Source organism: Aegilops tauschii, chromosome 4, assembly GCF_002575655.3.
Source record: "Aegilops tauschii subsp. strangulata cultivar AL8/78 chromosome 4, Aet v6.0, whole genome shotgun sequence".
NCBI lineage: Eukaryota > Viridiplantae > Streptophyta > Magnoliopsida > Poales > Poaceae > Aegilops > Aegilops tauschii.
Genome location: NC_053038.3, coordinates 129,149,117 through 129,165,595, shown reverse-complemented (window position 1 = coordinate 129,165,595; position 16,479 = coordinate 129,149,117). Strand labels below are relative to the sequence as shown.

The following is a 16,479-nucleotide window of genomic DNA, read 5'->3' as shown; positions in this document are numbered from 1 at the left end:
ATAGTAGTGGGAGCAAACTCAACAAAATAACTATCATGTGAAGCATAATCCAATTGAAAATGAAAATCATGATGACAAGTTTCATGGTTATCTTTATTCTTTATAGCATACGTGCCATCACAATAATCATCATAAATAGGAGGCATGCTTTCATCATAATAAATTTGCTCATCAAAACTTGGGGGACTAAAAATATCATCTTCATCAAACATCGCATCCCCAAGCTTGTGGCTTTGCATATCATTAGCATCATGGATATTCATAGAATTCATACTAACAACATTGAAATCATGCTCATCATTCACATATTTTATGCCAAGCATTCTATGTAATTCTTCTTCTAGTACTTGAGCACAATTTTCCTTCCCATCATTTTCACGGAAGACGATAAAAAGATGAAGCATATGAGGCAACCTTAATTCCATTTTTTTGTAGTTTTCTTTTATAAACTAAACTAGTGATAAAACAAGAAACTAAAAGATTCGATTGCAAGATCTAAAGATATACCTTCAAGCACTCACCTCCCCGGCAACGGCGCCAGAAAAGAGCTTGATGTCTACTACACAACCTTCTTCTTGTAGCCGTTGTTGGGCCTCCAAGTGCAGAGGTTTGTTGGACAGTAGCAAATTTCCCTCAAGTGGATGACCTAAGGTTTATCAATCCGTGGGAGGTGTAGGATGAAGATGGTCTCTCTCAAACAACCCTGCAACCAAATAACAAAGAGTCTCTTGTATCCCCAACACACCCAATACAATGGTAAATTATATAGGTGCACTAGTTCGGTGAAGAGATGGTGATACAAGTGCAATATGGATGGTAGATATAGGTTTTTGTAATCTGAAAATATAAAAACAACAAGGTAACTAATGATAAAAGTGAGCGTAAACAGTATTGCAATGCTAGGAAACAAGGCCTAGGGTTCATACTTTCACTAGTGCAAGTTCTCTCAACAATAATAACATAATTGGATCATATAACTATCCCTCAACATGCAACAAATAGGCACTCCAAAGTCACTAATAGCGGAGAACAAATGAAGAGATTATGGTAGGGTATGAAACCACCTCAAAGTTATTCTTTCTGATCGATCTATTCAAGAGTCTGTAGTAAAATAACACGAAGCTATTCTTTCCGTTCGATCTATCATAGAGTTCGTACTAGAATAACACCTTAAGACACATATCAACCAAAACCCTAATCTCACCTAGATACTCCAATGTCACCTCAAGTATCCGTGGGTATGATTATACGATATGCATCACACAATCTCAGATTCATCTATTCAAACAAATACAAAGTACTTCAAAGAGTGCCCCAAAGTTTCTACTGGAGAGTCAAGACAAAAACGTGTGCCAACCCCTATGCATAAGTTCACGAGGTCACGGAACCCGCAAGTTGATCACCAAAACATACATCAAATAGATCATGTGAATATCCCATTGTCACCACAGATAAGCACATGCAAGACATACATCAAGTGTTCTCAAATCCTTAAAGACTCAATCCGATATGATAACTTCAAAGGGAAAACTCAATCCATTACAAGAGAGTAGAGGGGGAGAAACATCATAAGATCCAACTATAATAGCAAAGCTCGCGATACATCAAGATCGTTTCACCTCAAGAACACGAGAGAGAGAGAGAGATCAAACACATAGCTACTGGTACATACCCTCAGCCCCGAGGGTGAACTGCTCCCTCCTCATCATGGACAGCGCCGGGATGATGAAGATGGCCACCGGTGAAGGTTCCCCCCCTTCGGTAGGGTGCCGGAACAGGGTCCCGATTGGTTTTTGGTGGCTACAGAGGCTTGCGGCGACGGAACTCCCGATCTATTCTGTTCCCCGAAGGTTTATGGTATATGGATATATATATGCGAAAGAAGTCGGTCAGGGGAGCCACGAGGGGCCCATGAGGGTGGAGGGCGTGCCCAGGGGGTGTGCGTGCCCCCTGCCTCGTGCTCTCCTCGTTGATTCCCTGACGTGCACTCCAAGTCCCCTGGATTGCTTCCGTTCCAAAAATAACTCTCCCGAAGGTTTCATTCCGTTTGGACTCCGTTTGATATTCCTTTTCTGCGAAACACTGAAACAAGGGAAAAACAGAAACTGGCACTCGGCTCTGGGTTAATAGGTTAGTCCCAAAAGTAATATAAAAGTGCATAATAAAGCCCATAAACATCCAAGCTGGATAATATAATAGCATGAATACTTCATAAATTATAGATACGTTGGAGACGTATCAATCCCCAAGCTTAATTCCTGCTCGTCCTCGAGTAGGTAAATGATAAAAGCAGAATTTTTGATGTGCAATGCTACCTAGCATAATTTTCAATGTAATTCTCTTTATTGTGGCATGAATGTTTAGATCCAAAAGATTCTAGACAAAAGTTTAATATTGACATAAAAATAATAATACTTCAAGCATGCTAACCAAGCAATTATGTCTTATCAAAATAACATAGCCAAAGAAAGCTTATCCCTACAAAATCCTATAGTTTGGCCATGCTTCATTTTCGTCACGCGAAATGCTCCCATCATGCACAACCCCGATGACAAGCCAAGCAATTGTTTCATACTTAGCCTTTTCAAACTTTTTCAACTTTCACGCAATATATGAGCGCGAGCCATGGACATAGCACTATGGGTGGAATAGAATATGATGATGGAGGTTGTGTGAGAAGACAAAAAAGGAGAAAGTCTCACATTGACGCGGCTAATCAATGGGCTATGGAGATGATCATCATTTGATGTTAATGCAAGGAGTAGGGATTGCCATGCAACGGATGCACTAGAGCTATAAATATATGAAATCTCAACAAAAGAAACTAAGTGGGTGTGCATCCAACTTGCTTGCTCATGAAGACCTAGGGCATTTTGAGGAAGCCCATCATTGGAATATACAAGCCAAGTTCTATAATGAAAAATTCCCACTAGTATATGAAAGTGACAAAATAAGAGACTCTCTATTATGAAGATCATGGTGCTACTTTGAAGCACAAGTGTGAAAAAAGGATAGTAACATTGCCCATTCTCTCTTTTTCTCTCATTTTTTTATTTGGGCTTCTTTGGCCTCTTTTTTTTCATCCAGAGTCTCATCCCGACTCGTGGGGGAATCATAGTCTCCATCATCCTTTCCTCACATGGGACAATGCTCTAATAATGAAGATCATCACACTTTTATTTACTTACAACTCAAAAATTACAACTCGATACTTAGAAAAAAATATGACTCTATGTGAATGCCTCCGGCGGTGTACTGGGATGCAATGAATCAAGAGTGACATGTATGAAAGAATTATGAAGGTGGCTTTGCCACAAATACGATGTCAACTACATGATCATGCAAAGCAATATGACAATGATGGAGCGTGTCATAATAAATGGAATGGTGGAAAGTTGCATGGCAATATATCTCGGAATGGCTATGGAAATGCCATAATAGGTAGGTATGGTGGCTGTTTTGAGGAAGATATAAGGAGGCTTGTGTGTGATAGAGAGTATCATATCACGGGGTTTGGATGCACCGGCGAAGTTTGCAGCAACTCTCGAGGTGAGAAAGGGTAATGCACGGTACCGAAGAGGCTAGCAACGATGGAAGGGTGAGAGTGCGTATAGACTCAACATTAGTCATAAAGAACTCACATACTTATTGCAAAAATCTACAAGTCATCAAAACCAAGCACTACGCGCATGCTCCTAGAGGGATAGATTGGTAGGAAAAGACCATCGCTCGTCCCCGACCGCCACTCATAAGGAAAGCAATTTAACAACACCTCATGCTTCAAATTTGTCACACAACGTTTACCATACGTGCATGCTACGGGACTTGCAAACCTCAACACAAGTATTTCTCAATTCCACAATTACCCAACTAGCATGACTCTAATATTACCATCTTTATATCTCAAAACAACTATCAAGTATCAAACTTCTCATAGTATTTAATGCACTCTATATGAAAGTTTTTATTATACCCATCTTGGATGCCTATCATATTAGGACTAATTTTATAGCCAAAGCAAATTACTATGCTGTTCTACAAGACTCTCAAAATAATATAAGTGAAGCATGAGATATCAATAATTTCTATAAAATAAAACCACTACCGTGCTCTAAAAAGGTATAGGTGAAGCACTAGAGCAAAATTATCTAGCTCAAAAGATATAAGTGAAGCACATAGAATATTCTAATAAATTCCGATTCATGTGTGTCTCTCCAAAAAAGGTGTGTACAGCAAGGATGATTGTGGTAAACTAAAAAGCAAACACTCAAATCATACAAGACGCTCCAAGCAAAACACATATCATGTGGTGAATAAAAATATAGCCTCAAGTAAAGTTACCGATAGACGAAGACGAAAGAGGGGATGCCTTCCGGGGCATCCCCAAGCTTAGGCTTTTGGTTGTCCTTGAATTTTACCTTGGGGTCCCTTAGGAATCCCCAAGCTTAGGCTCTTGCCACTCCTTATTTCAAAATCCATCAAATCTTTACCCAAAAACTTGAAAACTTCACAACACAAAACTCAAACAGAAAATCTCATGAGCTCTGTTAGTATAAGAAAACAAATCACCACCTTAAGGTACTGTAATGAACTCATTATTTATTTATATTGGTGTTAAACCTACTTTATTCCAACTTCTCTATGGTTCATACCCCCCGATACTAGCCATAGATTCATCAAAATAAGCAAACAACACACGAAAAACAGAATCTGTCAAAAACAGAACAGTCTGTAGTAATCCGTATAAACCGTATACTTCTGTAACTCCAAAAATTCTGAAATAACTTGGTGGACGTGAGTAATTTCTATATTAAGCATCTTCAAAAAGAATCAACCTAAAAGCATTCTCCAGTAAAAAAATGGCATCTAATCTCGTGAGTGCTAAAGTTTCTGTTTTTTACAGCAGGATCACAAAGACTTCACCCAAGTCTTATCAAAGGTTCTACTTGGTACAAACACTAATTAAAACATAAAACCACATCTAAAAAAAGGCTAGATGAATTATTTATTACTAAACAGGAAAAAAAGCAAGGAACAAAAATAAAATTGGGTTGCCTCCCAACAAGCGCTATCGTTTAACGCCCCTAGCTAGGCATTGAGATTTCAATGATCACATGAAAGACAAGAATTGAAGCACAAAGAAAGCATTATAAAACACGTGACAAACACATATAAGTCTAACATACTTCCTATGCATAGGCATCTTATAGGCAAACAAATTATCAAGGCAAGCAAAAACTAGCATATGCAAGGAAGCGGAAAGAAACAATAGTAATCTCAACATAACGAGAGGTACCTTAGTAACATGAAAATTTCTACAACCATATTTTCCTCTCTCATAATAATTACACGTAGGATCATAAGCAAATTAAACAATATAGCTATCACAAAACATATTCTTAACACGATCCACATGTATGCAAAGTTGACACTCTTCCAAAATAGTGGGATTAACATTAACTAAAGTCATGACCTCTCCAAACCCACTTTTATCAAAAACTTCATAAGATTGAACATTCTCCAAATATGTGTGATATAAAGTTGAAACTCTTCCAAACCCACTTTCAGTATTATTGCAAACATTATTATCAATCTCATATTCATCATGGGGCTCAAATAAATTTTCAAGATCATAAGAAGAATCACCCCAATCATGATCATTGCAACAAATAGTAGTCATAGCAAAACTAGCATCCCCAAGCTTGATGTTTTGCATATCATTAACACAATTGAAATTAAGAGAATTTATAATAACATCATTGCAATCATGCTTTTCATCGAAGGAACTATCATGAATCACTTCATAGATTTCTTCATCACGATTTTTAGATTCATGAATTTCAAGCAAAACTTCATAAAGATAATCTAGTGCACTCAACTCACTAGCAATAGGTTCATCATATTTGGATCTCTTAAAGAGATTAGCGAGTGGATGAGGATCCATAAACTTTAAGCAAGCGAAGATGCAAGCAAAAAGGAGACACATGGTAACACAAGATTGAACAGGAGAAGGGCGAATAAAACGGCAAATTTTGTGAAGTGGGGGAGAGGAAAACGAGAGGAGAATGGCAAATAATGTAATGCGAGGGAGAAGAGTTTATGATGGGTACTTGGTATGTCTTGACTTGGCGTAGATCTCCCCAGCAACGGCGCCAGAAATTGGCAAGTCGACGGGAGATCAAATCTTGACTTGACTTGGCGTAAATCTCCCCGGCAACGGCGCCAGAAATCCTTCTTGCTACCTCTTGAGCGTGCGTTGGTTTTCCCTTGAAGAGGAAAGGGTGATGCAGCAAAGTAGCGTAAGTATTTCCCTCAGTTTTTGAGAACCAAGGTATCAATCCAGTAGGAGATAACACGCAAGTCACCTAGTACCTACACAAACAATCAAGAACCTTGCAACCAACGCGATAAAAGGGGTTGTCAATCCCTTCACGGTCACTCGCAAAAGTGAGATCTAATAAATATAGTAAGATAAGTATTTTTGGTATTTTTGTTGTATAGATTGGAAAGTAAAGATTGCAAAATAGTAAACGAGATGCGATGTAAATAAAGGAGATGCAATATAATAAGAAAGAGACCCGGGGGGCATAGGTTTCACTAGTGGCTTCTCTCAAGATAGCATGCATTACGGTGGGTGAACAAATTATTGTCGAGCAATTGATAGAAAAGTGCATAGTTATGAGGATATCTAGGCAATGACCATGAATATAGGCATCCCGTCCGTGTCAAGTAGACCGAAACGATTCTGCATCTACTACTATTACTCCACACATCGACCGCTATCCAGCATGCATCTAGAGTATTAAGTTCATAAGAACAGAGTAACGCATTAAGCAAGATGACATGATGTAGAGGGATAAACTCAAGCAATATGATATAAACCCATCTTTTTATCCTCGATGGCAACAATACAATACGTGCCTTGCTGCCCCTACTGTCACTGGGAAAGGACACCACAAGATTGAACCCAAAGCTAAGCACTTCTCCCATTGCAAGAAAGATCAATCTAGTAGGCCAAACTAAACCGATAATTCGAAGAGACTTGCAAAGATATGAAATCTTGCATATAAGAATTCAGAGAAGAACCAAATATTATTCATAGATAATCTTGATCATAAATCCACAATTCATCGGATCTCGGCAAACACACCGCAAAAGAGTATTACATCGAATAGATCTCCAAGAACATCGAGGAGAACTTTGTATTGAGAACCAAAGAGAGAGAAGAAGCCATCTAGGTAACAACTATGGACCCGAAGGTCTGTCGTAAACTACTCACGCTTTATCGGAGAGGCTATGGTGTTGATGTAGATCGCCGGAGAAGGCCCCAAGATGGGATCTCACGGGTACAGAAGGTTGCGGCGGTGGAAAAGTGGTTTCGTGGCTCACCCTAATGTTTTTAGGGTATAAGAGTATATATAGGCGAAAGAAGTACGTCGGTGGAGCTCCGTGGGGCCCACGAGGGTGGGGGCACGCCTACCCCCCTGGGCGCGCCCTCCTGCCTCGTGGACGCCTCGCGGAGTTCCAGACTTCAACTCCAAGTCTTCTGGATTGCGTTTGTTCCAAGAAAGATCATCGCGAAGGTTTCATTCCGTTTGGATTCCGTTTGGTATTCCTTTTCTGCAATACACTAAAATAGGCAAAAAAAACAGAAACTAACACTGGGCCTTCGGTTAATAGGTTAGTCCCAAAAATAATATAAAAGAGCATATTAAAGCCCATTAAACATCCAAAACAGATAATATAATAGCATGGAACAATCAAAAATTATAGATACGTTGGAGACGTATCAGTGCCCGGGTTGATCGAACGGTTGGGAGATTGCTAGGAAACCAGTCGTGGAGGCCCTTGTGCAAAGGAGGGTACAGAGGGCACTCTACCACCATAGAACCATCGGCGCGAGGCGCGGCCGTACAGGCTCGATGCACGCGCCACCTGGCGCGACCGAACCAGCCCCCGTTGGGGGCGAAGATATTGACAGGAGGGTCTGGTTGGCCCGTCGCGCGGGCGATCACGAGACACCACATACGGCGTGATGAAAGCCACCGCATGATGGTGCCCCTGTCCGTGCCGGCGGTCCACCCGTCATGGACCCCGAGGCGGGTCGTCGGGGTGCGCACCGTCTGAGCAGATAAGGCGGCTTGGGGAGGCCCCGAGAGGCCCTTGTGGCATGCCACCACGAAATGGACGGCGTGAGGGCACTCTCGTTCGTGAAGCCCCCTAGGAAGTAGGGAATAATATTTGGGTATTTTTTGTTGTTTTACATATTTTTCAATTTCAATATTTTATTTTTATGGTATTGTATGAAAAGTGGCTTGAGTTTTGTAAGTTTCACCCGAGACACTTTAGCTTTTAGCACAACCTCTATAGGTCATAGCACAGCATGTCAAGTTTTATATTTTTGAGACTTCATTTAGATCTTGTAAAAATGAAAAGGCCATTTATCTCACTACAACGTATTTTTTCATAAAGGGCTTTTTTATTGACTCATAATGAAGCATCAAGGGGATACAAACACAATGAGAACACATCAGGCCTCTGCATAAGTATGATGCACACAGCCACCACTGATACACACACAAAAAAAGATCCCACTGATAAGAGTAAATTCATACAAGACTGAAGCTCTCTCGAAATAGGCTTTCGCCCCGCTTTATAGATAAAGCATAAGTCCATACAAGCATCCATGTCTGAAACACGACACAATGGCTAGGGCCACAGCACAAGCATGCCCAAGAAAACATAAAAGAAATCAGGAAAAAAGCCACCTACTGGCAGTCGCCATGCGGCACTACGATGAAGAAAGCCGACGAGCCGTATCCAGGAGCGCATCCAGTATAGTGTCCAGCCGGTCGCGGTCATGCTGCCTCGATAGCGAGTGCCAGTGCTGCAGAAAAGCGAGGAATTTGAAGTATGAGTCAGATGCCTTCCGCGGGAGGACCTTCTCAATCACCATTTTATTATGAGTCGTCCATAGAGTCCACGACATGGCCGCAAAAATGAGCCAAAAAGGCGGCGATGTCACGATGGCTGAGTAGCCTTAAGTTGGAGGAAGTCCACAAGGTTCAAGGCCTCCCAATCAGGCCCCAACGCCTCGTGTACGAACGTCCACATCACCCTCGCCGCCGTACAAGAGAATAGGATGTGGTTTTCCGTCTCCGGTACTGCGCAGAGGAGACACAAGCCATTCCCTGAAACGCGTTGCTTAAGTACCTCAGTCCCCGAGGGGTGGCGATTGCGCAGGAGCTGCCACACGAATATCTTAATCTTCCAGGGTGCGGGAGTTTTCCACATTGGTTCTAACCAGGGTGTAGCCGGTGACCGGCATAGAGCAGGTATGCCGTGCTCACCGAGTACTTCGTCGTCGGGGCGAGTCTCCAAGCCACAGTATCCGGATACTCCGTCGACACCTGTGGGAGAGTATCTCGAAGTTTGTTCCTGTCGTCACTCTCTGCTTGCCCAAAGGTGCGGCGGAATCTAACGTGCCACTGACCATCCTGTAGCATCGAAGAGACAAGGGCGGTCGGGTCCGCACAGATCGAGAACAGGCTAGGGTAGCTCACGCGGATCGGTTCTGCACCCAAGCATGGGTCCAGCCAGAATTGGGTCCCGGTTCCATTCCCTATGGAGAAAGAGATCCCTAGGCGGATTTCTTCCTTGATCCTCTGGATGGAACGCCAAAACTATGACCCTCCCGTCCGAGAGCATGTCAACAAGGGCTCGCCTAAGGTATTTTGCCTGAATGAGCTGGAGCCATAGGCCTCCCTCACTGCGCAATATCCGCCAAACCCATCTCAGCATTATCGCGACATTCATACGTCGGGAGGCGACAATACCCAGGCCACCTTGCTCTTTGGGCATGCAGATATCCGCCCAATTAACCATGTGATACTTTTGACGGCCATCCGCGACCTGCCAAAAGAATCTAGCTAAGTCCTTGTCAAAGGAGCTATGAACACCTTCCGGCAGGATATACAACCCCATCATAAACATGGGGAGCCTCGCAAGGTTCAAACTAATAAGGATCGATTTGCTTCCCTTGGAGGTAAACCTTCCATGCCAGGGTTCAGCCCTAGAAGCCACCCGTCCCATCAAAGGGTCAAACACACTTGCTAGGAGCTGCGAGTCGGCCATTGGCATTCCCAAGTAAGTGATGGGAAATGTGGCCAGACGACAGTTTAGGTTGTTCGTAATCCTTTGTTGTTCTTCCACCAAGAACCCCAGGACAACGACTTCACTCTTGTCAAAGTTAATTTTTAGTCCAGACATGGCCTCAAAACAGAGGAGCAGGAACTTCAGATTCATGATGTCAAGGTCATTTCCTTCCACCAAAATCATTGTATCGTCAGAGTATTGTAGGTGGGTGACCCCACCGCCGGGGATCAAGTGTCCCACTACACCCGATATGTGGCTAGCCGTCCTGGCCTTTTCCAGGATCCCGGCTAATGCATCAACGGCGAGGTTGAAGAGGAGTGGGGAGATCGGATCTCCCTGTTTCACTCCCGCAAAGGACTTAAAGAATGGTCCCACCTCGCCGTTGATATTGATCGCAGTGTTCCCAGATCTGACTAGCTGCATGATCTAGGACACCCACGGGTCATCAAATCCTCGACATTGCATGACTAACCGCAAGAAGGATCAATCCAGACGGTCGTATGCTTTCTGGAAATCCAACTTGAGAAAGACACCTTTGTGACCACGCGACCGGACCTCATGTACGATCTCATGAAGGGCCAAGATTCCGTCATGAATCCGCCGGCCCTTCAAGAAGGCTGTCTGGAGAGGGTGGTCCAGCCGCCCCGCTATAGGGGCAAGCCGGGTCACACAAACTTTTGAGAAGATGCGCTCGAGTACATTGATGACCATGATAGGCCTAAAGTGTAGAATGTCTGTCGCTCCAACTATTTTGGGGATCAGGGTAATGACACCAAAGTTTACATGAGCCATGTCGAACGTCCCAATATAAAATTCATGGAACATCGGCATGATCATAGGTTTAAGGACACTCCAAAATGATCACAAGACCGAAGCTTTGACATGGCAGAAAAAGGGAAAAGAAATGACCTCTATAGCGATCAAAACAACGATCGACAAATTGCAGCAATGACCATCGGCGCCGACCATATCTTGACAACACAAAGACTGCGAGTAAGGTTCTCTGAAAGCGACGCCTTCAAGAAGAAAATGACGGGCAAGCGCCACCGTCACTGAATTCAAATATCAAAGAGCAAATCATGAGCTTTCACACTGTAGAATAAGTCTGAACAAGCTCCAAGCAAAGCCTCAACAAGGTAATAATGCGGAACATCGCCATTACCAGGTATGACCAACTAGGATCAAACCTAGGGTTTTCACCCTAAAGTTCGAGACTGGATACTCGAGAAGTCCTCATGTGCTATCGCCACTACTTTCCGTGATTCCAACAGCTAGATACGCGCATAATCATGACGTGAGATTCCACGCAGATGATGACCATACCCGCACAAGTAGGCAATCGAGCCTTGATAAGAGCTGCTCACCAGACAAATTACAAATGCTCACTTTTGCACATGCAATGAAGCATTTGACATGGGAGGAGGACATCGGCACCACCAAAATCTCAATTTTGAGATGCTCCGGCAGTTCCGCCCCGTCCTTCAGTAGGGTAACCAATGGCAAGTCTGTACAAGACAACACCACTGTATGTTATTTTCTCTGTTCATTTTTATAAGACATTGTAGACATTTCAGACAGTATCCAAAACAGTTTAATCTCAGCTATGTCTTGTACGTCTAATAAAAAGGAACGGAGGGAGTACCTCTTGTTCTCCTGTCGTCTCGTGTGACAGTAAATCACCAGCCGACGTGCCAATTAGGGGGGAAATCATGTCAGACAAATCCTCGCCGGCAAAGCTCGATCACGCCGCTGCTCCACAACCTTCACTTCCTCAAATCGTCGCAATCAAATTGTCTCGCGCCGTCTGACGCCATCCAGGAGGACCGCATGTTGCTGAGTCGCCGAGGTCAGATAGCAAGAACAGCGACACAAACTCACTGTACAATCGAAGTGGCATTATACCAAAGAACAAATACGGAGAGTGCTAAGGCATCTCTTAGAGTTGGAGCACGAAGTACGTAGTAGTACTTAGCCACCGGGAACGCGTAGTTGATGCATCCATCGTTCTTGCAATTACCGTCGCACCACCCTTAAGTAGTAACCATACACACATAATTATAGGTTTGCTTGTTAATCTCGTAGCATAGCATAGCATAGCCGTGTCAACGCATTTCATGGCCACGCCTGGCAGCGATCACACGTACGGCCAGCAGCAGCCCAACTCCGACGACGGCTGGTTGGAGAGACGCACGATGGCGTCCATCATCCTCGTGGGATTCCTGCTCATCGTGGTGCTAGCCAAGGCGATCCACAGGTTGTGCTCGCACCTGCAGGTGCAGGAGAGGCCGGAAGGGGTCCGTGGTCCGGCCCCGAACAACGCTGGTGCTGACCCTGCTCAAGTGCTGAAGAAGGTACATGCGGCGGGGCCGGTGGTGTGCGTGTACCGGAGGAGCGACGGGTGGCTGGAGGCCATGTGCCCGGTGTGCCTGTCGGACTTCGCGGACGGCGAGGCCGTGAGCGTGCTGCCGGCGTGCATGCACTACTTCCACGCCGCGTGTGTCGGCGAGTGGCTGCGCGCGCGCGCCACCTGCCCGCTCTGCCGCGCCGCGCCGGCAACATCCGGTGTCGTCTGAGCGACACGAAGCAGAGTACATGAATGCAGCTCCTCCTGAACCACCTGAGCGCAGGTCGCCGTGCACGCATTGCGCGATTGCTGTCTTTTCTCGCCCCCTTTAATTTGTTCCTCCCGTGTAATTGTATATATACACCACAACACCATGAATATCTGTACATCCACAGCGTCCCTCACTCATCTCACTTATCTGGAGGTGACCATCGTAACATGTGCCTCGAGTTCATTGTCTAGTTTAATAACTGGTGCCTCAGAAACGTCGTGACGTGCAGGCTTCATTTTATTTTTCCGACGTTGAAATTACCAAAGAACAAGGCGACTCAACAAGAGCAATTCCGACGACGCGAGCTATATATGAACGTCGAGCGTGCAAGTCTGCTTGTGCTACTACACCAGACCAGAATATCCATCCCATGAGATCAATATATAAATGCTTTGCGTATGCAACTAGTCTTCTCATCGTAGCTAGTTTTTGACTGGCCGGATCCGACAAACTAAGAAACGGAGAGCGTTACATCACTCGATCTCGACGGATGGTGCCGATTATAACAAGTCGTCAGCCTCGTAGCCATCGTTACTCTTCCATTAAGTAGCGCGTACGTGTTAATCACCGCACGCCACATGCTTAGGCTATTTAGTCTCGCAAACTAACTAAGGCAGCTAGCAGCCTTCTCGTCGGTCGTCGGTCGATGTCCTCCAACGCCTACTCCGGCCCCGGTGATGACGGCGGGACGCCCTACGAGGCGGGGGTGGCCGTCGTCGTCAGCGTGCTCTTCGTCCTCGCGCTCGTCAGGCTGGCCCGCTACATCCTAGGCCCGCCCAGTGACGGTGAGGCGCAGCAGCAGCCAGCCCAGGGCCGCGGTGACGGCGAGCCTCAGCCGGAGGTGGCCGTGGAGGTGCGGTCGGTGGAGGCGCTGGTGTGCGCGTACCGGAGGGGAGACGGGTGGCGGGAGGCCACATGCCCCGTGTGCCTGTCCGACTTCGCCGACGGCGAGACCGTCAGGGTGCTGCCGGCGTGCATGCACTACTTCCACGCAGCGTGCGTCGGCGAGTGGCTGCGCCGCAACACCACTTGCCCGGTCTGCCGCACCACGCCACCGCCGCCTTCACCAGCAAGGTCTCCGGTCAAGGCCACCTCCATGGCGTGACGGCAGTCGTTGTGTGTTTGCTTCGAGTGCAAGTAGGGAAACCAGCTTGAAAATTGTCTGTTTAATGAGGATTTCTGAATTCTTACTTGTGATACACCCTGATGCCGAGTAATGCTACATTCATGGGGTTTCACTGTGTCATTATGACTTGGCAAACGGGAAAGGAGGGGGCCCACCCACCTAAAAATAGAGGAGTAAGAGCATCTTCAACAGCCGCGCCACTAGCACCGCGCGCTAAAATTGCCCGTTTTAGCGCACGCGCAACCGATATAGTTGCTTCAGCGGGCGCGCAAAACAGCGCGCGTGTCATATGTAGTTCAGCGCGCGGGCCGAAACTCAATCGCGCGCCGCTTATTTGCTGCGCCCGCTCCCGCGCGCTGGACTCTCGCGCGCTCGCTCGCAACTCCCACCCCCCATTCAGTCACGCCGCCGCCGCCGCCCGCGCCACCCGGCGACCGTTCCGGCGCTTCGCCGGCCTATCCCCGCCCCGCGGCGGCTTCTCCGCCCCCCCCCCCCCCCCCGTCCCCCTCCCCTCTAGTCCCGCCGCCCCTCGCGCGCGTCCGTCCTCCGACGAACAGCGCCCGAGCGCTCGCTGCCGCTCGGCGCCCGCAAGGTGTTCGACAAAACGCCTAGAAGGTATGTATTGCTCAAACTTCATGAATTTGGTGCATGTTGATTGTAGTTTTTATAGCATAGTATTGAACATTGTAGATGAGTTCGTCATATGATTCTTCCGAAGAAGAATTTGATAGGGAGAAGGAGGATCTTGCAATGATCCTAGCTATGCATATCAATAAAAACCCGAAGCACGGTGGTTCGGTTATGGGTCGGCAGAAAATTTGGAGAGATAGGATCGATGCCCATAACAGATTGATGAGGCACTATTTCGTGGAGAATCCCACATACCCGGAGTCGTATTTTCATCGTCGGTTTAGGATGAGCACCGACTTGTTCAGGCGGATTGCAGAGAAACTGGCGAGCCATGACCGGTTTTTTCAGCTAAGGAGGAATGCCCCTGGAGAGCTCGGGCATAGCACCTTTCATAAGGTGACAGCCGCTTTGTGTATGTTGGCATACGGTATCCCGGCTGATCTAGTTGATGATCACTTGGCTATGGGTGAGAGCCAAGCCATCATGTGTGTCAAGCGCTTCGCAGTCGGAATTGTGCAAGTGTTTGGCGAGGAGTATTTGAGATCTCCCAATGCTGAAGACGCCGCAAGGCTATTGGCGATGAACAAAGCTCGCGGCTTTCCTGGCATGCTTGGCTCAATAGATTGCATGCATTGGAGTTGGAAGAATTGTCCAAAGGCATGGCATGGCAATTCCACGGCCAAAAAAGGGTTCCACTATAATCCTTGAAGCGGTGGCCGATGAAGAGACTTGGATTTGGCATGCATTCTTTGGAATACCTGGATCTTTGAATGACATCAATGTTGTCAACCGGTCACCACTGATGAATAAGATTGCAAATGGTGAGTTGTCACCGGTGCAGTTTGTAGCAAATGGCCGTACATACAACTATGGCTATTATCTAGCGGATGGCATCTATCCAAAGTGGCAAACCTTCGTGAAGCCGTTGAAAAAGCCGAATGGTAAGAAAAATCTTGATTTCCACAATGCTCAGGCGGCGGCTAGAAAAGATGTGGAGAGAGCTTTTGGGATTTTGCAAGCCCAATTTGCTATTGTGAGAGGACCGGCTAGATTTTGGGATCAAAAAATGCTTTGGTACATCATGCACGCTTGTGTGATCATGCACAACATGATCATCGAGAATGAGCGTGGCCAAGATTTAGACTACTCACAGTATGAGCTCTTGGGACATCCCGTGTGAGTGCGACGGAGGGCTGAAAGGGTGGCCCGTTTTGTTGCATCCTATCATGACATTCGGCGTCCCGCAGCGCACAATGATCTTCAGAAGGATCTCATTGAGGAGTAGTGGCACTAGTAGAAAACAGGGCATTGGTTCGGCCCTCGTAATACCATTAATCCCGGTTCGCTCACGAACCGGGACCAAAGGAGGCAACTGTCCCGGTTCGTGAGCCCAGGGGGCCGGCCGGGCCACGTGGGCCATTGGTCCCGGTTCGTCTTGACCTTTTGGTCCCGGTTCCACGCACGAACCGGGACCAATGCGCCTCGCCCCTGGCCCATGACCATTAGTCCCGGTTTGTGCCACAAACCAGGACTAAAGGGTTGGTCCTCGTTGCGGTCAGAGTTCAGTCCCACCTCGCCAACCGAAGGGCGCTCACACCGGTTTATAAGCCCGTCCCTCTCTGCCTTGTTGAGCTCCTCTCAAAGTGAAAATAGATGCCCTTATACAGGGAATTTGACCTAAATTCAGAGTGAATTTCTCTGAAATTCATAGAAATTTATTATGAATTTAGGTTGAATTCTCTCTATAGGCGCATCTATGCTCATCTTTTTTTTGTTGGGGTTGGCGATCTTTACAGACTTTTTGTGTGTTGAATATGCACCATTCAAAATCAGTCTCTGCTTTGAATGGTTCATTTTGAACACACAAAGAGTCTGGAGTTGAAATAAGTTCAAGAAAATGAAATCCCTTTGTAACAGATGAGTTTTCGTCCGAAACCCTGATACTTCGAAAGA

At 46.0% G+C, this 16,479-nt stretch overlaps 1 protein-coding gene across 1 annotated transcript; it reads left to right on the top strand.

Annotated features, from left to right (window-relative positions):
* The first annotated feature begins 12,269 nt into the window (after positions 1-12,269).
* On the top strand, positions 12,270-12,728 carry LOC109741156 (E3 ubiquitin-protein ligase ATL59-like). Its single transcript, XM_020300229.1, has one exon. The coding sequence runs from the start codon at positions 12,270-12,272 to the stop codon at positions 12,726-12,728; it is 459 nt and encodes a 152-aa protein (XP_020155818.1).
* The last annotated feature ends 3,751 nt before the right edge of the window (positions 12,729-16,479 follow it).